Source organism: Sturnus vulgaris, chromosome 3 (genome assembly GCF_052056855.1).
Source record: "Sturnus vulgaris isolate bStuVul1 chromosome 3, bStuVul1.hap1, whole genome shotgun sequence".
Taxonomy (NCBI): Eukaryota; Metazoa; Chordata; class Aves; order Passeriformes; family Sturnidae; genus Sturnus; species Sturnus vulgaris.
This window is the reverse complement of record NC_142245.1, coordinates 41,028,070-41,051,459: the sequence shown is the minus strand read 5'-3', so window position 1 is coordinate 41,051,459 and position 23,390 is coordinate 41,028,070. Positions and strand designations below refer to the sequence as shown.

At 41.4% G+C, this 23,390-nt stretch overlaps 2 protein-coding genes across 2 annotated transcripts; both read left to right on the top strand.

Annotated features, from left to right (window-relative positions):
- The first annotated feature begins 830 nt into the window (after positions 1-830).
- Positions 831-19,692, top strand: SFT2D1 (SFT2 domain containing 1). Its single transcript, XM_014875826.2, has 8 exons — positions 831-1,002; positions 7,017-7,103; positions 8,822-8,904; positions 12,274-12,355; positions 14,715-14,750; positions 15,497-15,555; positions 16,886-16,915; positions 18,993-19,692. The coding sequence occupies exons 1-8, from the start codon at positions 940-942 to the stop codon at positions 19,030-19,032; spliced, it is 480 nt and encodes a 159-aa protein (XP_014731312.1). The 5' UTR covers positions 831-939; the 3' UTR covers positions 19,033-19,692.
- On the top strand, positions 19,304-22,948 carry PRR18 (proline rich 18). Its single transcript, XM_088161419.1, has one exon. The coding sequence runs from the start codon at positions 21,995-21,997 to the stop codon at positions 22,805-22,807; it is 813 nt and encodes a 270-aa protein (XP_088017545.1). The 5' UTR covers positions 19,304-21,994; the 3' UTR covers positions 22,808-22,948.
- Positions 22,949-23,390: the final 442 nt, after the last annotated feature.

Here is a 23,390-nt window from a genome sequence, read left to right as displayed (position 1 = left end):
AGGTTATCTCTTTCAGCTTTTGCTTCCTTATTCCTTGTTTTTGGATCATCACTACCTGTCACTGTCAGTAATGAAGCTTTGTTGGAAGATGTTCACAGTTGCATTTGCAGGAGCACAGGATCTTTTCAAAAGATACGAAAAACACCTGGCTTGCTCACAGGTGGGCCAATCTAAGGAGGGCCGAAGTGTGCCTGGGGCTGTGTGCCCAGGCGCTCGGCCCGCCTGCACCGTGCCCAGGGCACAGCCGGGCCGAGCCGGAGAGCGCCCGCTCCTCTGAACCACACTGTGCTCCAGGGCCATCCTAGAGCATGCGGCACAGGATCGCATCCAGATGGTTCTTGGACACATCCAGTGATGGAGGCTAGACAGCCTCTCGGGACAATCTGTTCCAGTGCTCGGTCACCTGCACAGTAAAGTTTTTCCCCTATCCAAGTGGAACTTCTGCGCATCATTTGAAGAGCCAGGCTCTGGTCGGTGGTGCCGAGCACTAGGACCGAGGCAACGGGCAGAAACTGATGCTCGGGAAGTTCCACCTGCAGGAGGTACCGCAGCACCTGCGTGTCCCACGCGGTTCTACGGGGCCCTGCGCACCCACGGTGCTGTGTTCTGTACTCTGTGTCCTGTGTTCACTGCGCTCATGCAAATCACGCTGCTGAGCGAAGGCCGATTCCGAGGGCGGCGATGAAGCCGGGGCCAGGCTGAAAAAGCCCTCCTTCCTTCCCGCTGCCTGCAGCGAGGGCTGCACCGCACCTCGGCAGGGCGGCGGTGCCGGCGCCGTCCCACGGCGAGCCGGGGAATGCGCAGGCGCGGCCCCGCCACCGCCTCAGGGCGCGCGTCACTTCCCGGTTGGGCCGGCGGCCCGCGGCGGAGCGCGGCCCCGTCCCGTCCCGACCCCCGGCGCGGCCCGGCCGACCCGTGCCCTGCCCAGGGTGGGTCGCCATGGAGAAGCTGCGGCGGGTGCTGGCCGGGCAGGACGACGAGGAGCAGGGACTGACGGCGCAGGTACGGCCCGGCGAGAGCCCGCGCTCCTTCCCCGCCCCGGCGGGATCGAGCGGCGCTGGAGGTGCCGGGCCCGGCCCGCGGTCCGTGTCTCGGGCACTGCAGTGTTCCCCGCGCTGCCTTCCCCCGACCTGCCCCCACGCACAACCCGGAGCCTGCCCGACCGTGTCAGAGCGGGGCAGAGATGGGCAGGCAAAGGAGAGACCAAAGTTCGCGGCGTGCGCCGAGGAATGAGGGCTGTGGGCAGCCGGCTCTGCCCGGAAGATGAGTTTTGGCGAATTACTCTTGTGCGATTCTTTTGGCTGCGTTGGTGGCTTGGGATCCTTCGGTTTCTACAAGGTTTTCTTGTGCTTAAGCAGGGAGTTTGGATCCGGTAACATACTATGCTCTCTTCCAACCCGACCGAGTCTGCGATTCAGTGTAAATTGTTTCTCCATTCCCTTATACCCTTAAATTTGCAGAAGCGAAGTTTTTCTTTAGACAAACATCGTTTTGTGCACGTTCTGCTGAAGTTGCTTTTTGCCCCTTACTCCTTAAGTGTGGTTTAGTTGTTCTATTTCCTTCCCACTATCTTCCTCGTTGATAGCAGGCTTTTTTTGTTTCGTTTTTACTGTGTTTGAAGACCATACATTCCTGAGAACTAATCTCCAGGATGAAGCAAAGCTGAGCATGCTTACAAAGAGCCATTTATTCCTTCAGCTGCCTCTTAATTCATGTGACTGCAGGTCAAAGTGCCCCACATCAAGCAGTATCTTGCTGCTGCTGGAGCATGGTGGAGGGAGCTGGAATGTGGCTGGGATCTGAGCTGCGGCTAACAAAACTTGGGGAACCAGCACAACCTGAGCATAGCTGGCATGATGTTAGTTTTAGCAGCTTATTGCTGGCATGCTTCACTTGGTCTTGCACTGAGTTGCCGTTGGTCTTCAAGGTTCATTAATTTGGCCTCTCTGCCGCAGCAAAGCACCTAATTTGTGTCCACTGATTCTGGAACCAGTGTAGAATCTGTCCCCTTTCACACCAGAATTGGCTGCCAACATTCGGGAGAGATGCTTTACCTTCTGCTCTTCTCAGGATTATCCAAGAAATACTTACACTTCTGTTAATCTCCGTTCAGCTCCAAGAGAATTGATTATTCTGCCATCACCAGGCGCATTTCACACAAGGCACGTGATAGTGACAGAGAGTTTTCCTTTACTTGATGCTGTGATAGTTGTTTTAAGGTGGCAATCAGTAGATAAAGGCCTACATATTTAATCCTTTAATATTTGAAGTTTATATCCTGTGGAGAGAACTGAGCTAAGAATGTGTTTAATTTGTTAAATGTCAGTAATTAAACTGTATAGGACTTCACTTTTGCATGTAATGATTTTGTTACAGCCAGAAAAGACTTTAAATAAGAAAAATCTGCCTATACTTAAAGCCTGTCTGGTACATGATAGAAGAAAACTTATAAATGTGTCTTTGGTACGGTGCAAAGGAGTTTCATGCTGAGATGGACCAGAAAGATATTTAAAATAAATAAATATATTTTGACTTTGAAAAAAGTCAAGTGTTTAGGTCAAGCAATTTCTCAGGTGTATTTTTCTCTCAGGCTAGCAATGTGTTTGTAGAACAGTGGAAATCAATCCTCTTTTTAGAGAGGAAGTTCATACGTGACATTCAGTAAAGCTAGAGCTGAGTGGTGCTGACTGTTTCTAAAGTGTGTGTATTAGAGCAAAAAGTATGTGCACCCATGCAGAGAGGAACACTTGGTAAGAGGTGAGACTGTGAAAGAAAGCGTGAGGTTATGCATTGTGTATGTAAAATCTTCAGCCGTTTTCATCATCTTTCTGCAGACAAGTCATGTGTTTGGCTGAAAACAAAGGCCTTCTCTTTGGAATATCTGATAGTTGTGTAATAGCCATAGTATGGTTCTTGTCCATAGATATCTCTGTATTCTTTCCCTTGATTTTTGCAGAACCATTATCATGAAGTCACAAGTCATTCCTGCTAAGTAGAAGACAAGTCTATAACAAAAGAACTGTGTGAAGATTCAGTGAAGTCTTTATGTAGTTTCTAAATTCTTCAGATGACCAGCTGTTGTTTCTTGCTGCAATTAGATCCATTATTCAAAATATATTTTTAAAAAGGGAATTCATTACCAAAAAGATTAATAATAGATAATAGATGTAGCAGTGTAATGATGTTTTCAGGTCAGCATTATGCTGTTTAGTTTTATCAACACCAAAACTAATGTAAAATCAGTCCATGTGATGATACACTGGATGTTGCATGACAGCTGACAGCTGCTTAAAGCATTCAACAAGATTTCAACAAAGAGGAATAGACCAGATGTTTCTTATATTTTTATAAGAAATGTTGTTTTGTATTTCTTATATTTCATTTCTTACGTTACATTTCTTGCATCATACTCTCAACTGCTGTTAGAAATAACATCTAAGGAGGCCTGTTAGGGAAAAATGAGAATGTATCTCTAGAAATGTTTTTTCACCATGGCTTAGAAACTTTGCAGATTTACTCAACTCTTCTTCGAATTTTCTCAATTGCTTGCATATTTACCATTGAGAAAATATGTAGTTGTTAGCTTCTGGAATAATAAAAAAGTGGTTCTGTTTTTCTGTTTGCCCACATGGAAAACTGTTACAAGATCATTAATATATTGGGGGGAGCCTAGGTGGGTGTTCAGAGCCACAAGAAATATTTTTGATTAAAGGCAGCCTTGTGATTATCTTAATATTTTTTATGATGTGTCCACTGCAGACTGTTCAGCAGTGATGCTGTTATTAACACTTGCAACTATTGCAAGGCTGTTCCTTATGTTTCAGAAAGTCTCCATTCCAAATTCCAGTTTCCACTTAGGGTTTCCTCTAGATTTTTGGATGTCTTGGTCATTTCTTTCATATATTACTAACTTGAAATAGCCTGTGAATAAAATGCTTTGCTTCTTGCTCGGGAGTTTGGCATTAAAGTTTAGCAATAGAAAACTCAGGTTTTCCTTTTGTTGATTCCAGTTTAATTTTTATTTTACTTGTCGGAAACAAGCTGATAAGCAATAGAGCAAGAAGGATATGTTTTACAGGAACTCCCTTGCCACCACTACTGTGTAGTTCTCCACAGGAACTACAGATGTGGAACATGCCTGGCAATTTTTTCAGTCTTCTAAGTAAAAGCTTTTCCAAATACAAATACCAGAGACTGCAATGACAGCTCTTTTTATCTGAAATCTGGGATTAGCTGTATAATTTATGTCAGATGCACAAAAAAAATCTTTAGCACCTTTGCCTTGTTTCCTGCTTTTGTTGCAAGGGCATCTTAGACTTTTTCTTAGGGTTCATAGTCTCTGAGAACCTAGGCTGTTACCTCGTGGCAGGATAAGTGCAGTGTCAGAACTTCACCTTCTAGAGTGAGCCTGGCATTTTAGCTCAAGCTGGTGTCTGTGGTTTATGCAGCTGAACTGTGTAACTCAACTTCTGCAGCAAGGTGCTTCTCTGCAGCGTGAAACAGGCGTCTTGGAAAGGCAATGAGTTCCATTGCTTCCATGAAATCCAAAAAAGTATAAATTGTAGAATATCCTGATTTGGAAGGGACCTACAAGGATCATCGAGTCCAACTCCTGGCCCTCCGCAACACCATCCTCAAGAGTCACAGCATGTACCTGAGAGCATTATCCAAATGCATCTTGATCTCTATCAGGCTGGTGCTGTGACCACTGCCCTGGGGAGCTGTTCCAGGGCCCAATCACCCTCTGTATGAAAGAACCTTTTCCTAATATCCAATCTAAACCTCCTTTCACAGCTTCAGCTGTTCCCTCATGTCGTGTCTCAGGTCACCACAGAGAAGTGATCAGTGTCTGCCCCTCTGCTTCCTCTCATGAGGAAGCTGTAGACTGCAATGAGATTTCCCCTCAGTCCTCTAAGGAAATGCATTACCAGATCCCCAGTTTTAGGATTTCAAGCACTGCATTAAATAGGTTCAGCTTGACAACATAAATGGTGACATCATTGGGAATGGTTGGAAGGATGAGCTTTCATTTTAATACCATTTAATGTATTTGGTTTTATTATAACACAAAATGCTCTGGCAGCCCTCATGCCACAGGTCATCAACCTTTAGTTCATGTGTTATATATATATTGTCAATTAGATTCTAAGAGTTAAATCCATAAAATGTATTGAACTTTTTGGGGTTTATGATATTTTTTGCTCCAAGCCTTTGTGTGGTTCTCTTTTTTCTTGTGCTGTTTTTTTTTTTTTCACCTCTTAACTCTTACGGATTTAAATGAAGATAAATCTGTTTTCAATTTTATTTGAGGAGTAAAATCTCCTGGTAGTCACATAAGGAGCACTGTCAGATAATAAGATTAGAGGTAGAAGAGCAGTAAGTGGCAGCAATGAGCCTGATGCACCTGAATAAAGGATTTATCTTAATCTTTTCCCTGTTTTCTAGGCAATCTGAATTGTGTATGTTTGGTTTACTGATATTTTTGGCCTATCTACACTTCATTTCTGAACACAGATGGAAAGGATTTTTACTCTATTGTGTGTGTGTGTGTGCTTGTGATTAGTTGCATGAACAGGTGTAACTAAGGGCACGATTGAAATGGGTATCTTCAGCTGTGTGCTGCCAGCTATTCTTACTATTCTTAAAAATGCAGGAGTTTGGGATTCTGACTATCAAATATGATTTTAAATACTAAACCATCTTTCAGTTACTGTTTTTGTCTGTTTCTTTAATGCATACATAAGGATAAAGTGTTGGACCTAACAAGGTAAGCTGCATCCTCTGACCTTTGGAAAGTCCTGTCATCACAACACCTTTAGGTGTGCATGCCTGTGGCAGTTTTTTATTAAACTAGATGCAGATTCTTCTTTTGTACAGATGTGAAATTGTTCTAACCAAATTTCTTTGGTTAGCTTACCACTGCCTGAAAGAGAACTTTCTCAAGTGATAAGGAGAAATATCATACTCATTGGCTGGGGAAGATTTGTCAGGTGTATTTGGTTAATAATAAGACTTGATTAGAATACCTGTTGACTAGATAACAAGAGAGCAGGTTTACCTGTGCCATCTGAACAAATAGGAAAGTTGGTTTTTTTAAGTAATTTTATCTAAGCTGAAACAACGCTTCACTTAATAGGCCAGTTTAGAACAGAAAGTACATTTAATTGTAGTGACCTGGAGTAAGATGAAATGCATTGTTCTTACAGCATGGGTGGAGATGAGCTGAGCATATCTAACAGATCACTTCTACTGAAAGGAGTCTTTCTGCCAGATACGTGGCCCTGCCTCTTTCCTTACATCAGCCCTGCTGCTTTTCTGACAGCTTGCAGAGCTGGCTTGGCTCATTAGCCAAGTCATCAGAATAGAAGGAACATGAATTCTGTTCTCATGTCAGGAGCTGTGTCAGGTAGCTCAGCTCATTAGGTTCTAGAGAAGCAGGAAGTGAAATATTTCGTTTCAGCAAGTTAGTTTAGTCTGATGAGACAAACTGTGTTAATCTGCCTACACCTTCAGGAAGGTAATTGGAACAGTAATTGGAGTTGTAATGCTTGCAGTGGATACTGGCATTAATATGTACAAGGGGTCCTCTCTAGTAACATGAAAAGGTGGTAATGTCTATAGGAACCTGCAGTGTTACATAAATGGATTAATTCCTCTGCAAATTGCTGGAAGGTCCATTCGTTTTTTTGATTTGGTGAAATTGTGATTATTTTCAATTGTGTGGTGATAAAAAAATATGTTTGAAAGTGAAGCAGCATTGCTTGCATGCCAGGATATACCTTTATGGGTTTTGTCTTTTTTGTTTGTTTGTAAATACGTTTCCAAATGTTCCAGATTGATAATATGATTTTTAATATGAAATAATTAATACATGAGTAACTGTTAGGCAAGGAAAATAATTATTTCCAGCTAAAATTATTTTGAAATTCAGGACTATAGTGGTAAAGAAAAAAATATCCTTTAGATTGTTCTAAACCAGATTTTTAATATCCTCTTTTTCCTGTCTTCTTATTAAGGTCCTTGATGCCTCAACACTCAGCTTTGGTACCCGAGTCAGATGGTTTGCCATATGCTTTGTTGCTGGCATTGTGTGTTCTTTTCTTGTAAGTAAAGTTATTTTTTTCCTTGTGCTTTATTACTGTTCTACGGTTGAACTTCATTTATATTCCTTTTATTTCTGATTCCATGTTTGTTTTATCCTGCATTCTAAATGTTGTATTTATTTATCTAACTGGACATTAGATATATAATTGGATCTGTTGATATGTAAATTATGATTTTGGCCATTTTTCTCCCAATTACAGAAGAGAGCATTTTTACTGTAGCATAATACATTTTCTTACTAAAAGGTTTGAACACTGACAAAATACGCTCTTTTTAGTAACTGGTGTATTAGGGAAGGGGTGTGTACCCGTCTTATTTTTATTCTCTCCAATGAAAGGAAAAAAGAGAGCGGAAGCTTGAAAGGTTTGTAAAGGCTGAAGAAACCACAATTGTAGCATGTCACACTCAGCAAATCAATAGGTGAGGATTGTGGTTGTGTGTTGACACTTGAAAAACCTGCTGCACTCCTGGCGTTTTTACAGTCAGCAAATCATTTTTTCATTCCTGAACTTTAGGGACTGGCAGGAGTCTGCAGCCTGCAGTTAAGAGTTGAGATCTGTTAATTGCTTGCCTCTGTCAAAATCTGACACAGGTAACTTGCACTAGAAGGCAGTTTTTCAGCTGCATGGAAACTCCCAGGAACAGCTGAAAAAACACTGGGGAAATCCTCCCCTTTCTTTTCCTTCCACTCCCTCTTTTCCTTTCTTTTCACCACAGATTTCTACTCAAATTGCAATTCAGGAGACTGCAGTTGCTTTTTTGTTTGGTTGGGTTTTTTCAGGACACAGTGTGCAGATCACAGTTTGTTTTGCTTCTAGTGGAGGCTCTATTTAGGCTCTAGCAGGCTGAGAAAGTTGTGTCTGTACAGACTGGGGAAGAGAAGGTTGCATGGAGACCTCATAGCAGCCTTCTAGTGTCTGAAGGGGGCCTACAGGGAAGCCAGGAAAGGGCTCTTCCTCAGGAATTGTAGTGAAAGGACAAGGAGTAATGGGTACAAACTGAAAACAGGGATATTTAGGTTAGATATAAGGAAGAAATGCTTTATTGTGAGGCACTAGAACAGGTTGTCCAGAGAAGTTGTGGATGTGCCATCCCTGGCACTGTTCAAAGCCAGGCTGAATGGGGCTTTGAGCAGCCTGGTCCAATGGAAGGTGCCCCTGCCCATGGCAGTGGCAGTTGTATCTAGGTGATCTTTAAGGTCCCTTTTCTCCCTGTTCATCATAGGGAACTGTGATCAGCAGAAGGCTTTGGATTTTTTTAAGTTCAGTGGAAAGAAGAGATGTCTGAAAGTAAGAGTTCTAAAATGTTTTTAGTCAGCCTCAATGTGTATTTAGGCTGCAAGCCCAAATGGTTCATTGGAGGAGAATATTAGTGCAGCTTTATGATATTTTATCTTGTGTGCAGAGCTGTAGGGTGTACAGTGGGGCATTGTAACCAAAGTGAAAGTGTTGTGAAATAGGATATAAACAGTACAAATAAATGTGTTCAGACATTGCCTAGTTTTAAAAATATCTAGAAATCCAGTGAACCAGCACATTGCCAGCAGGTGGCAATAGAAGTGTGCTGGGTAGTGACTGTTGCAACTCTGAGAGCAGTGTGCTCTGCTAATGTCTGTCAGAATGATGTTCTCCATAGTATGAAGTTGTATTTATAGACTATAAAGTCTAAATAAATTGAATTATTAATTGCAAACACATCAATAACCTATCTTTTATAGGGAACAGCATTGCTGTGGCTCCCAAAGGGGATCAAACTTTTTGCAGTGTTCTACACCCTGGGAAATATTGCTGCGCTCGCCAGGTATGATTTCTTAGTTACTGGTTTTAGAACAGTATCCTCCTTTTCAGCTACATTTCCATTTGCTTTTACTCTAGAGTGCTTGTCTGTGTTGTATATAAACAACATTGTTTTATATTGAATGCTAATAACAAAAACTTGCTTGTTTTACAGTTTTGTTGTTTATCAGTTACCTTACATGCCTGTTTGTGGACACATAAGAACTGATATCTGAAGTATGAATCATAGATTGCTAGCTGAATGTTTTGTACTTTTTTACAAAGTAAAAATCCTTCATAAGTCCTTTTACCAGGTACAGAAGTACCTCAACTTCAGGAGCAAACTGGTAGTTTGCCCTCTGTGTGGTCACTTGTATTACTGGAAAGAGCTTTTTGCTTTTAACAGAGATCATCCTGTTTTCAAGAAAACTTTCAGAAAGGAAACATTCAGGAAATCCTTGTTTTGACTGTAAGGCTGAAGGCAGAATCTGAAATTTGCTCAGTGTATTTTTAAACTCTCTGATTCTTTGAAGCGTTCCACATAAGAGTTAGTCCTAAAAGATTTGCAGAGGGAATCTTTTAAGATTGAAAACTTTCCTTTCACAGTTTGAAAGACACAGAAGAAACAACTTAATGTCTATAAGGTATTTTCAATTTTTCAATTGTCCTTCTTCTCTTATTAGTGTAGTTGAGGCATGGTCATGGGACTCAAACTCCATGGAGTCTGATCTTGACTTTCATGGACTCTTACTTTAGTCAAATAACTTAACTTTTGAGTCAAAGCGTTGTTAATCTGTTAAAACTCAGGTAAGGTGACATTAACATTTGAGAAACGTGAAGATACTGCTTTTCCTCAACAAATTTGTTAGGAGACAATAATGTCTATACTGACATTGAGTCTCAATTGCAGAACTATTCCATCTCATACTAAAACAAGACAAAAAGTCAATACTGGAGACAGACAAAGCTAAGTGTTTGCTTTTCTCTCCCTTATCTTACTCTATTCTTTGTTGTTGGTTTGGGATGAGGTTCTTTGGTCGTGTTGTTTATACCTGGTACTTTGAGTGTCTTTTCACTTCTTCAAATTAAATGAACTTTTTAGAAACTTAGTACTAATCAAGTCTAATTGAGTTAAGAGGAAAGTTTTTACAGACTAGTATTTCTTTGAGGAGAATGCTGAAAAACTTTAGTCTGCACTCCAGCTAAAATTAGAAGAAGAAAGAGGCCCATTTTTCCTTTAGTAGTCCTTTTCGATATAAAAGTCAAGCAACTGTGTTTTTAGAACAGTAAGAGATGACAATGAAGTCTCAAATTGACATGCAGATTTAAACTTTTCTAGGCTTGTTTGCAAGTCTGTATTTAAACCAAAATGCAGTTGCCACTCTTACTAGCCTGTTTAGTCCCCTCTAGCTTGTTTTTACTGTTATTTTCTAACCATGAACATGAAAACAACGATACTTGATTATTCTCAAGAATGATGAGTATGTCTCCTACAGAATGGTTGTATCTAAAGGAATTTTTCTGTTTAACTGGAGGATGTCTAGAAATTTTTCCAGTCTTTCTTTCTGCTCTGTATGGAATCTCTTCTCATCTCTGGAGCAGCTCTTGTGCTGTAGGTCTTCTCAATACAAATCAGATTACAAAAAATGCATTTTGCTTTCTATATTTTTGTGCCTATTTTATGTGGCCAAAACTTAACTCCTTTTTATCACTGTATTTTCCTCATCCCTGTCCTTGCAGTAGCTGACTAATTCTTCTAGTTCTTCAATTCCCCGTTTTTTGGTCTTAATTTAATTTTATGGCTCAGTAGACTAGATGAAAAAATACTGTGAAAAAATTATTTTGGATTGCAGTGAATTCACAAGTTTTCTTTTTCTATTGAATTGTAATAACTTTTTTCCATTTAATATGGACATTTGAGGTCTGTCTACATCAGATTTAAAAAAGTGAAGGAGATACATGTCAAAGTTGCTGATAGGAGAACATTCGGATGTGGAAAATTGAGTTCTACTTACTGCCTGGAATGTGGATGCCCATATTTTCTCTGTCACAGAAGGCTTATGATTCGTTTCAGGAGGAAGCTCTATCAAACTCTTTCCTACTTCATTTCATGTAAAAATTAATGACTAGAAAAGGAGTTAGACTAGGTTTTCTGCTCTGTAGTAAAGCAATCAGACCACCACAAGATTACAGGCATTTTAACTCTCTCATTAAATTGTTGTGTTTTCTACAAAGCAGAATGACAAGGAAGAAAAAGACTGATCTCAAATATTTGAAGCCTGAGGATTACTCCTGAGGTTGTGAACTCTTAGTTCAGATGGCATTTCTTTGCATAAAAAGGTACAGCATGTGGTGTTGCTGATGGTTTTCATTCTCCCTTCAAGTTAACTACAGAGTAGGAAAAAGCAGCAGGATTAATACAAGCTACTGAACTTTTCCCTGCCTTTTTGCTTGCTGAGTTTGACTAAAAGAGGTAGAGCTTCCCTGTAATCTCGATTGTAGCTACTTGCATTCTGCCTGGGCAAAAAAAATTTATTGGTAAACAAAAATTTTATACAGCAGGTTGATCTTTGTAACTTGACATTATTTTGGCAAGTCAGTTGTTATAACAGCTTCAACACAAAATTCACTAGACTTCAACTTGATAACTCTGCTATACTTATAATTTGTTTTAGTAATGTAAAAAGCTCTGACCACTATATTTGTTCCCATTCTCTTTCCTGAAATCTTGGATATGATCTCATTTACTTCGGCAGCTGAGTTCTCTCATCTTTTTTTTTCCTATCTATTATGGTGTTTGCCATCTTAAAATAACAATCAAAACATCTTTGACCACCCACCCATCTCTAAATCCATGTAGAGCTACTTATAGTCATTGTTCAATCTCTCCCCCATTTTCTATCTCGTAACATGATTTAAATTTAACTGTAACTGTACTGCTTTCTTAATCATCTTTATTTATAAATGGCATTCAGCACCATCAAACAGATTATTAGTGGAAATGTGTCTTTCCTTATTTGATGAAAGAGCTCATGAAAACTGATTTGCTTCTGTGCTCTTCTGTTATTCCTTAAGTATATCCTTGTCATACTCTGTCCACTCTTAACCAATATAAGTGTTCTTGTTTTTGCTGGTTACTTTTTTTTTCCACTATGGTAATATTTTGGAAAGAATTTCGTGACCAAGGGTGACTCATAAACTGTTTCCAAGGCTAAATTCATGGAGTATTTCACCTTCTGTTCTAGTTAGTCTCTGTTGCTAAGCACTGAAATATCTTTTTTTAAAGCCTTTGTAGTCATCTGTCTGTTGGGAAACTGGTTAATTACCTACAGTCTTTTAGAAAGAGTTATTTGAACGTGATTTACAATTTGTTTTGTTTTTTCTCTCCTATTAGTACATGTTTCCTGATGGGGCCACTGAAGCAACTGAAAGCAATGTTTGATCCAAAACGATTAATAGCTACAATTGTGATGTTGGTAAATATTCTATCTTTGTTTCCTTTTATTAAAAGGTTTCTCTTTAGCCTCAAAGCTAAATTTGATGCTTTTCTAAAGGGAGATTATTTCTCAGTCTGCCTCTTCCTTCTGCAGAGAAATGACAGTCAAGCTGTATGTCACAAAGATCGTTAGCTCCTTTCTATGAACATGTGTGTTTTTGTTGTTTATGATTTTTTAATTAATAATTTGGAATAAAATGTTCCTTATGAAATATCTCTTAGTAAATGCTAATAGCAGATTAATTATTTTAATTTATTTTCTAAAATATTTTCTTCAAGAACAAGGGGAGAGACTTTTCTAACTACTTTGAAAAGTCAGTGGCCACCAAGTGTAGCTTGACAGCTGTTTTTTGGTTGCAGTTTGGTCTGTAAAGGTCAGGGTTCAGTACTTTCAAAACAATGGAGAAAATTAATTTCCCAAAGTCTGGGCGGCCACATGTTCAGCTTTGAAATTCTCCATTGTGACATCCCTGGCTCCTTTACTTCCATGACCATCATTTCTTCTTCCAGAAGAATGGGAAAAAACCTTCTCCCCAGTATCAGAATTCCTATTGCAAAGTTCTATATTAGGTAGTTAAAACAACTTTCTCCTCGTGGTGCTTCTCTGTTTAATACTTTCTCTCTTGTTCCCACTGATTTTTTTCAACTTTTATTTAGAAATGTACTTGGCTTTCCTATTCTCCCTATCATATAACTTGTTTTTCTAGTTTAGTGGGTAAGAAGGTCTTCGTAAATTCTTTCTGGATGGCTTATGGAGGTTGCATGTTCTTCCTCTCACATACATAAAAAAATAGTTGTAATCTCATTTGAGAAGCTTGCATTTGCCCCTGTCTTTTGGGGAAGTCACTTGATCATTGCTTGGAGTCCAAACTTTGTTGAAGAGGTTTGTTTTGTTTGAGTGCTTTTGTTCTGTCATTATTTTCAACTCATACCGAGTCATAGGAAGGTTGTTTTGTAGGCGTGAATTAAAAATTCCCAAGAATATCTCCAGTTCTCCTAGAGAGTACTCTTTCTAGGAGAGTATTTGGTAGGCATGAATTCTCCAACACTTTACAGCTGTGGGCTTTTTCCGATGAAACTGGGAGCCTAAGCCAGACACTTAAAACAGCAGGCACAAAAATAATTTTGCTCCGATGATCCTGTCATCCACTGTGCTCAGACATGGTGACAAAGAAAATAACATTCTTTGAAGGCTGTAAAAACAAAACACATCAGGGAAATGGAAAGAGAACAGAGAGCAGAGCATACATCACAGACCTACCTGTGCAGAGAGGCTACCAGCAAAGTTGGGAAAATGAGAATGAAAGGTTTCATCTAATAGTGAACATGAACATTGGATAAGAGCTAAGACTTTTAGTATGGAAATTTCAGTAAAACAGAAAAACTGCTAAATTTAAAGTTTTGAAAACTTTAGATGAATTTTACTGTTTTAATCCCCATCCTGACACAAAGCTAGAATTGTAGGTGGTTCAGGAGTCACAAATATGTTTGGAAAATTTCAAGAGTATATTACTTTTCTTCCTTTCAATAAAACACCAACAAATTTTTTTTCAAGTGAAAATTAATTTGTGGTTTTGTTCTGTTTTGTACTATGTGTAATGAAAAATGGGGAAAGCCAGATAAGATCTAGTGGAAAAGTTCTAAGTGATGGTTAAGTTTGCCCAAATGGTGTGATTATTTGGCATAGTAAATGATATCATTGTAACGTTCTATCTGATGTGTTTAAGGACCTCGAACAAAGCTTCATGTGAGCTTTTTGACTGTACCTGAGGCAGCTGCTCCCTAGTGGACTCTTCATTAGTGTCAGATGAAAAAACACTGGCAGTGAGGCATAGCCTGTATTTTCCAGATCCTGTAATTGAAAATGGATGTTTTTAATAAAGGGTTGTTCATAGCAATGCACGCATCTTTCTTGTCAGAGCCAAGTGTTATGAGTATCTGGTTCAAAATGGTAGTATGTACTGGAATAAGGGAGTAGCAGTTACCAGACTTCTTGATTCTTTTCATTAAAGCTTTGTCATCTAAACCCACCTCTTAATAGAACCAACACGTAAAGGTGCACACACTGGCTTATACTCCCGCTGGTTCTGCAAGTCAATTCCTGCCTTTCAAGACTTGTCCCAGCCCTTCTGGCCATGCACACCTCATACTGGGCTTTGAAAAACACCATGGAGTTCATCATGTAGTCACTGTGTGACAGCCTTTGGCTCTGCTTGCTTCATAAGTCAATTTTCAAGTCCTGATTGCCCATTGAAAACATGGAAATTGTTACTATACTTGCTTCATTTTGTATTTGAATATTCATTCTTTTTTTTCTTTGTCTCTCCTTCTCACTCCAGCTTTGCCTAATATTGACTCTGTGTGCTGTATTCTGGGTAAGTGAGAATACTTTTTTCTCTAAAAAGCAATCTCAGTTGGTTAGTTTATTAATTGTATTGTAGCTTTAAGGTACAGTTCAGTGGTGGAGGAAGGGTGAGCTCGTGTGTGGTGTTTTTGTTGTCAGCCGCAGTTGAGCTTAGGTTGGAGTGATGAGCCTGCTGGCTGTAAAGCAAATGCATCCTTCAACCTGCATGTGATGTAGGTGAGAATGCAAAATCTAGAGCATCAGGTTTAGTCTGCAGAACTCGAGAATAAAAACTAAGAAAAGCAAATTCAAATATTACTTTGTTTCAGTGGTGCATGCTTACGTCAGAAAGCATCAGACAGTGCATAGCCATCTTTAGAAGCCATGGATACAGAATATTGAGCTGGTTAAGACAAAAAAAACCCCATAAGTATCTTCAAGCATTTTCATTGAAAGCTAACTGTAGTTGCATTCCATAGAAGTAAATATGTCACTGGAATGAACTTCCATATTGGCAGAAGTACAGTGACATGAGTGAATGTTAATACTGATGTTGTTAGGTGTTTCCAAAAGTAGAAAAGTTTTACATAGCGTGATGCCAATGGAGGGATGGATCAAATGAGTTGTTGGGAAAGAAACAGCAAAGTAAGACAGGGAAATTTAGGCATTGTCAGTTAACTCAATTCTTGATTGAACAGTCTGTGTCAATTATTTGCAGTATAGACTGGTGTGGTGCAAAATGAACTAACTTGCAGTATTTGCTTTATTTTTCTTTAGTGGAATAAAAAAGGTTTGGCAATGTTATTCTGCATATTGCAGTTCTTGGCAATGACCTGGTAAGATTCTTAAAATTCCATTTAATTTCTTCTCCCTGCCCCTACACCCGCATGATTATAAATCTATATATATATGATTCACATATAAGTGTGCCCAAATGCTAGCCTCAATCTGTTTTTCCCAGCTAGGTTGTGTAACTCCAGCAAAATCTGTATTCAATCATATTGCAAAAATGGTAATTTGAAGTATATTCTGCAACGTGTGAACTTATCTGAAGCCTTATGAAAGGAATACATATGCAAAAAAAAATTGTCATGCTTTTTCTATGTTGTAAAAGTATACTCTCCTCTTTTTAAAATTCTAACTATTTTTTCATTTTTCAAGTGAAAGAAACTAAAAACATTTTCAAAAGATGTGTCCTACCCCAGGAGTATACTGGGTGAAGGGTGGGTGGATGTGAGAGGGTGAATGGAGTGCAGCAGGTGCTGATGACCATGAGTGTGCTCAGGGGCTGGGTTTGGCAGTGTGTGAGTGCAGTCAGGTGAATAATGCTTGCAAGCCTGGCAGAAGTTCTGGAAGTTACTGCTTTTTCCACAGAGATACACACTTTGTGTCCTTGTCCTTTGAGTTACTTGGTGCTCACTCTCGGGCAACCCAAGGTGACCACAGTTGTTGTTTGAATTTGCCCTGAATACACAGTCTGTAGTGAATGTGGGTTTGAGGATAAGGAACCATTTGTTCAGGACAGGGATTGTTGGGCATGGTGCTAGATTGAGGGAAGAGCACTAGCTCAGACTGTACAGTTCACATTTGTTAAGTGTCCTGGGGTTTGATCAGGCTGGGCATGAGAACAGAACACTGCCTGGAGGCTTGGGAGAAGAAAGTTTCAGAGAATAATAGAATTATCAGCTGAGTGTCACAATTGTGGAATATTATTCATCCTACAGCATATATCTCTATTTAGTTACATAAATAATATGATTAGATGTATATTTGCATAGTAATTTAGATTGTCTTTTAAACTGGAAAAAGTTATCTCTATCATCTTGAGTACTGTTTTCCCAAAAATCTCTATTCCTTTTGGATTTGGCACTAGTAAGTCTGATTTTTTAAGTTCACGTGCAATAGAAGTGATGAACTACATTGAAAAAAAAGAAAAACATCCCAACCAAACAAAGAAAAAGTAAACCATCAAATCCATATCACTAGGTTTAGTTCTTGTCCAAACATATCATCTGTTCTCAGGTAAGCATTAAATTGAATAGGTAATCTTGTTTAAAATTTTGTTACAACAGGTTGCTTTTATTAATGCTGCGCTAAAGTGAAATAATTTGGTTCTAGGAGAGACATGAACACTCTGCAAATATACTTTTTTTCCTCTTTTTTCAGGTATAGTCTGTCTTATATTCCTTTTGCAAGGTGAGTCTGCGTAATTTCCATCTTAACAAAAATCAGTTCTCTTTATGCTGGGAAGGGGCAAAAAGTACTTTGCATGTGTGGAAAAATACAACACTCTCCCTTTTAATTTTTAGAAAATGGCATAGCTGAACTTAAAAGCCATGTTTAATATAAGGTTTAAATAGAAGTACAAAACAATAATATGTAATTCTCTTTAATAAATTTCTCTCTAGTTTCCACCACTGAAAATTAATCAAAGTTTTGTTTAGATAATATCTCCAATGATTTAACAATACAGTGATGCAATAGTGACTTTTCTGGTACTAAAATTAAAGGTAACTTATGGATCTGAGGTCCTAGTTAAAAGCAAACAAACAACATAGTGGCATTTTCTGTGTATTTCTGAATTCCTCCATCATGTTTAGGAGGGGCAAAGGCAACGCTTTGCCTTTATTTTCATTCTGGCAAGCTTCTCTCTTTCATTCTTGTGTGTACAAAAAGGGAATGAAAGCAGACCAAACACATAGTGAAAACACATGCAAGTAATCGAATGTAAGAGTCTGTTTTATCTGTGATTCATGTGAAATGCAGTTTGGTGTTCCTGACTGTGGGGTTTTTTAAAAAAAATTAAGCACTTCCATATCATTTAATGAGGCTGTAATAGAAGCGTGGGGAAAAAGAATACAAAGTACTGTCTATCCCTTTCATCTGGTAGTTTTCTGTAGCATTGCCAAAAAAATCTGTACTTTTTTTTAAAGCTTCAGATTTCATCGAGGAAGGATTTTTTTAAGATAATTGTTGATAATTACAGTGAATAAAGTAACTGAACTCAGGCTTCAAACCGTCATTTTACTATCTCTGACAATTCAGGCTAACCCAGTCAAAAGTAGTATTCTGAACTCTTACAGTTCCAGTAGCCATGAGACAGTCTCAGTTCATTCCTTTTTTGTCTTTTTGTTTTTTTTTAATGGCTTTCTCTGTAGAGAAAGCAAGTTGAGCTTCTAGTCTCTGACTTTTTCCTCCCTACCAACAGTACTTCTAAGTTCTGGACAGAAGAACATTAGGTTATATGCATCAGTTAATTCTTTGGGTTTGTTTATCTATTAGATTTTATGATCCAAAGAACTGAATTTTATACAGATTGCTTTTAGTAATACTGTGATTTCTTTAGGGATTACTGAGTTATTTGCTTACTGCCTTTCTTATGGGAACAATGGTCTAAACCATACTAAGTGCCAGAGAACAGTATTATATCATTTGCTTAAAGTATGCATTTCTCTTGATTTCATGAAATTATCGTTCCTTGGTTTACTCTATTCATGACTTGCTGTTCAGAAAATTTTACTTGTTCAGGGATTTGTTGGGGTGGGGAGTGTTGGTTTCTGTTTGTTTTTTTCCTAAATTAATGGTAGCTCTCCTGTTGGCTTGGCAACAAAGAACCCCACCAAACCAGACTAAAATGAAAACAACAACAAATGCAACAAAGCCAAAACCCATACAGCTAAGTGACTTTAAGCAGTGATGATAGTATGTTTCTTTGTTTTTGAAACTGACTAGCAACAGAATGCAAATTCCACTCCTTAGTAAGTTGTTACTTTTCTGGGAAAAGGGAAATTAAAGATGACTAAAGCGAGTGATCTGAATGTAACAGTCAGAAAACAGTTTATTGTTGATTGAAAAAATGGAACCCTCCAGTTCTTCCAAATCTTAAGGCTGAAGCAGCTCTCTCCATCCTGCAGTGTCAGTGCACACTTCAAACCCTTCAGCCTGTGCTTTATTTCCTGCAGTGTAATGGTCCAGCTCCGATGTGGCTTGGAGCACTGGCAGCTGTGTCTGCATTTCAGCATGGCCTGCAATGCAAGCAACATGGAAAGCCCTGGGTACCGACCAGGCTTGAGCCTGGGCTTTAGGCTTTACTGCTTTGGTGGAGACACTCCAACACAGATCCTGCATTTGATCTGCTGTTGATACACGTCTCTAGTTTCTGCCGTATTTGTAATTGTAAATAATGGTAATGGAAATAAATTGTAATGGTTTAGATGTATATAAACAAAATAACAAATACCTTAACTGACTTTTTTTTTTTCCTTTTTTAAAGGGATGCTGTGATTAAATGCTTCTCGTCCTGTCTAGGGTAAATTAAAGCCAGGAACCACTGTCCGCTTTAAAAGGCAACTTTTTTCCTCTGTAAACTTTGCTCAAAAAACTCTACTTTTCCACTTCTGAAATACTCAGTAGCAATTTAGTATTTTCCTTGCCTTGGGAGATTAAATAATTTTTATTAGAAACAGTTTTTAAAATAAATTTGGAGAATTATTTTTGTTTACTCTGGAACTTCCAGGCTTTTTTTAACAAGAAAGTACATTTAAATACTTCATGCAGAGTAGTCTTAACACTACTTTGTATCCAGAAACAGTTTATTCCCCAGCGGAGGCAAGTCACTAAGGTCTGGGTAGTATGCATAAAGATTTCATTTACAGTTCTGTCTGAAACTTGCAATGTGCCATTTATGTTTGTATATTATCCATTGTATGCATTACCAAAGACAGAGTTTTATAAACATTGTAAAGATTTGGAAGGTTGTAATTAACTGCTCCTTTGAAATGTCTATACATGTGCCTTATGGAAAAAACTTGATGAGAATGTGAAAGGTATGTTTAAAACCTGTTGGATTTTATTAAAAAAGTTGTATTTTAAATGTTTTTTTAAAAATACTTTCATACCTAAATACTTTTTACTAAAAGAACTTATGGCTAATGTATAAATGAGACTTGTGAAATAAATTCATTTTAAAAGTGCCTGATGCATTTTTATTTAGGAATCAGCTACACAGGGCTGGAAATTTCAGCATTACACTTGAATAAATATGAAAGCATAAATGTGTGTATATGACTATATCCAAATCTGTTTAATTGATCTGCAGAAGTGATCTTAAAGGTTCTTTTAGTATTTAGACAAGCTGTTCATTCTGACTTAATGTGGTAATAGACTGAAGTACTCTAACACTTTGCCTGGCTCCAGTAAGAGGTTTGCATTTCTAATTTTTTCAGCTAAGAACTAACCAATTATTCTGGAGCAAAGTTAAATCTTTAATGTTTGATGGTTGATATTATATTGCAGGAGGTTCTTTTTTGCACAGGATGCATGTGCTTACTTATGTGTATTCAAAACTGAGTTGGTTTGAATTTTTTTTCTCTTGATCCACAAATCTAGAAGGAATGGCTTCGAAAAGATGTGATCAGCAGTGTCAGGAAGGGGAAAACCTCAGTGTTTTTAGTATTCAGAGTTCAGGCTGAAGAGACAAATTGAGGTACAGTATGTTCCTCTTAAATCTCAGTGTATGTTGCAAAACATAGCAACAACTTTTGGGGAAGCTGTGTACAGGGTGATTGCATTATTTTGCAGCTAGACTTCCAACTAAGCCACACCTTTTAACTGTTTAGTAACAGTAAATTGCTAGGGAGGCATCCTCCTTGCAGGTGATGGGGGGGCAGGTAGTCTGGCCCCACAGCAGGCTCTTGGGCTCACTAGTGCTATGTGATGTAGGGACAGCTATTCCAGCCCTGGATACTGGGGCACCCTTGAGTGAATTTTTAGTTCCTTTTAGATTTTAGCTTTCATTGAAGTAGGATTTGTGTAGGCAGTGATCATCCTGGAAGTGACTGCACCTTCCCCAGTCGCTGCTGCTAACCTCAGCTGACTGGGGAGATCCCACCCCATCCCACTAGTGCTTCAGGGCCAGGCCTTCATTTGCTCCAGAGCTGCTTTTGCCCCTCACTAACTAGTTCTGGTGGTTACACAATCACCTTCACTGTAGTCTTTAATTAGAATGACATTGGTTATTCAAAATTTATTTATTTGTCCACTATGGTAAATGAAGTAGTTACCACTCATCTCTTAGATCACCGGGAGAGAATGGGTTCAAGAACCGAAAGTTCCACGTGCTGGTATGCTTTCATATGCACTTTGGTCTGTTACAACATGTGCCTTCCTTGGCTTTTTTTCTCTCTTGAACATTTAAAGGTTTACTTCCTCCATCTGCATACAGAGCACACAGTCTGTGTTGTTTTCCCTGTATCTTTTGCTTCTTCACATCCTGTCTTTGTTTACTCTGTGTGAGTATTCCAAGAGCTCACAGCTGGGGAATCTTCACAGTGTAGTAATATCCTTTGTGATAGTGTGGAACCGTAGGTGTGAAGATCTGTCCCTGTGGATTGCATACATGCTGCCCATTTTTTGATAAAGTTTTGGTAAAGTTTTGATAAAGTTTTGGTCTCTAATTAAAACAGTACTTTGAAGTAAATGCTATAGAAATTATATGCCATGACTTCTAAGGCTAAATTTTGGAGTGGTGGTAATCATCTTACATCCATAGGAAATAATGTTTACTTGTTACTGGTCCATGAAACCTCTCCCACTGCCTGTTATTGGCTAGGGTACTTGAAAAGATAGGAAATTTCTGTCTTGGACATCACAAAAAACCAAACCAAACCCCAAACAAACAAAAAACCTCCACCGGGGGGATGTGCTTTAGCTCTGTCACAGAAGGCATTGACGCTTAGAAGAAGGATCTCTAGACTATACTCTTCATTACCAAAGCAGGCAGTGCTTCTCCACAGTGTCTGAGTCAGCCCTGGATCTAAGTGTGTCTGTCTCTTGTCCTGTCTGCCTGCCCTTTTTCACGATACTTCATGTAATCAAGGAGCTCAAAGTATCATTCATGTTTGTAAGACGGCAAGACAGTTTAACATGATTTTAAAATATTGCCTTTTCACGCTTTGACGCTTGAGGACTTCGGGAGGAATTTAGAGCCTTTTTGCCCTCGGGGCGTGAGCCCCGTCATGCCCTCCAGCTCTGCTGTAGGGCGGGGGGGAGAGGACCGGCAAAGGGCACGGCAGTAGCGCCGCATCGAGGGCGGCCAGTGCCGGCACGACCCCCGTTCCCGCGCGCACGCCCACCCCGCGCCGGAGAAGGGTGTTCCCGGGGCGGGCGAAGGGCGGGAAGGGGGACGGGTTATCGAGAGGGAAAATCGGCGGCTGCCGGCGCAGAGCTCGCTCGCATTCCGCGCCGGCGGCTGGGGCTGCTCGTCCGCCTCTGGCCATGGGGCTGCAGCCCCGGCGCGCCGCGGGGCCCTGCCCGCCCGCGGGGAGAAGCGCCGCCCTGCCCGGAGCGCGCTCCGCTCCTCCCTGGGCCCGCAGCGACGAACCGGAGGGAACTCCCGGGCGCCCCGCCACGCTGCCGCCCCTCCTGCCGGCCATCCTGCCGACCCCCTCCGCTTCCCCCGCTGCCGCCCGGGCGCAGCCCAAGAAGCCGCCGGCGGCCGCCTCGGCCCCCAAGAAAGCAGCGCCTCGGCCCGCAGAGGAGAAGGCGGCGAGGAAGGCGCGGGGGGCGCCCCCGGAACGGCCGGGCCCCCTCTCCAGCTCCTGGCCCTGCTCGTCCCTGCAGCGGCCGCCGCCGCGGAGACCGCCGGCCGAGCGGGCGGCGCGGCCCCAGCCCACCCCGCCGCAGCCGCGGGGCCGCCCGGGGGCGCCGGGGGCGGGCAGCCGCTCCTGCGAGAGCCTCGGCGGGGCGCCGGGGGAGGCGGCGGGGCGCTTCTCGCTGAGCCTGCCCCCGGAGGCCATCCGGGTGCTGCAGCGCCGCAGCCTGGAGCGGCAGCGGGGGCAGCCCGCACCCTCGCCCGCCGGCAGAGCTGCCCCGGCCCGGCGCGGCGACCTGCGCGCTCTGCTGAAGGTTTCGCTGCTCAACGACCGGCACCGCTACGACGACGAGGAGTACGAGGAGGAGGAGGCGGGGGCCGCAGCGGACGAGGGGCTGGTGCGGAAATGCACCGAGTGGCTGCGCGGCGTGGAGAGCGCGGCCGGCCGCGACCACCCCGAGCGGCTGGAGACGCTGCCGCACTTGGGCACCCTCTGAGCGCCGCCGGGACCGGGCAGCGGCACGGCCGGGGCTGCCGGAGCGGTCGGACCGGGGGGAGGTGGGGCCGCCATCGGCGATGTCGTGTTCCGTGTGGTGTTGTCGGTGCCCTGGAAGCCCGGGCGGGTGGCGGCAGGGGCCGGGCAGCGCAGCCCCCGGCCCGGAGCCGATCCTCGGGGCGCCGCTGCCGCCGGGGCGAGGGACAAAGGAGCGGCGCCGGCCTCCGCCCGCCGGTGCCCGGGTGCTGAGAGGGAGGGCACCGACTGTGAGCGTCCTGCCTCCACCCTCGCGGTTTTTTTAAAGATTTCTGACTACTTTATAAAATGTGCGTAATGGTTTTGTATATTTGTACATAAAAGTTCATTTTTATTTATTTGAATAAAGGACTCTTGTGTTGAGGTAGCCTTTGCGCCTTGGTGGCTTCGCGTTGGGCTGTCCCAGCCCGGCGGTGTCTGCGGTCTCGGTGTCCCTAAGGTAAGGATGGCGGGCTGGTGGTCACCGTGCGGGGAGCCTGTGCCGCTCACACGTTTGCTCCTCGGAGCAGCCGCCGACAGCTCGGCTCCAGGGAAAACGCAGAGCCGCG

Bases quoted from the DNA above. Each gene is read 5' to 3' on its own strand.
- SFT2D1 (XM_014875826.2), top strand. From the start codon at position 940: ATGGAGAAGCTGCGGCGGGTGCTGGCCGGGCAGGACGACGAGGAGCAG. The intron at 12,356-14,714 runs GTAAATATTCTA...TTCTCACTCCAG, and splicing joins TAGCTACAATTGTGATGTTG to CTTTGCCTAATATTGACTCT. The intron at 16,916-18,992 runs GTGAGTCTGCGT...CCTTTTTTAAAG, and splicing joins TCTTATATTCCTTTTGCAAG to GGATGCTGTGATTAAATGCT.
- PRR18 (XM_088161419.1), top strand. From the start codon at position 21,995: ATGGGGCTGCAGCCCCGGCGCGCCGCGGGGCCCTGCCCGCCCGCGGGG.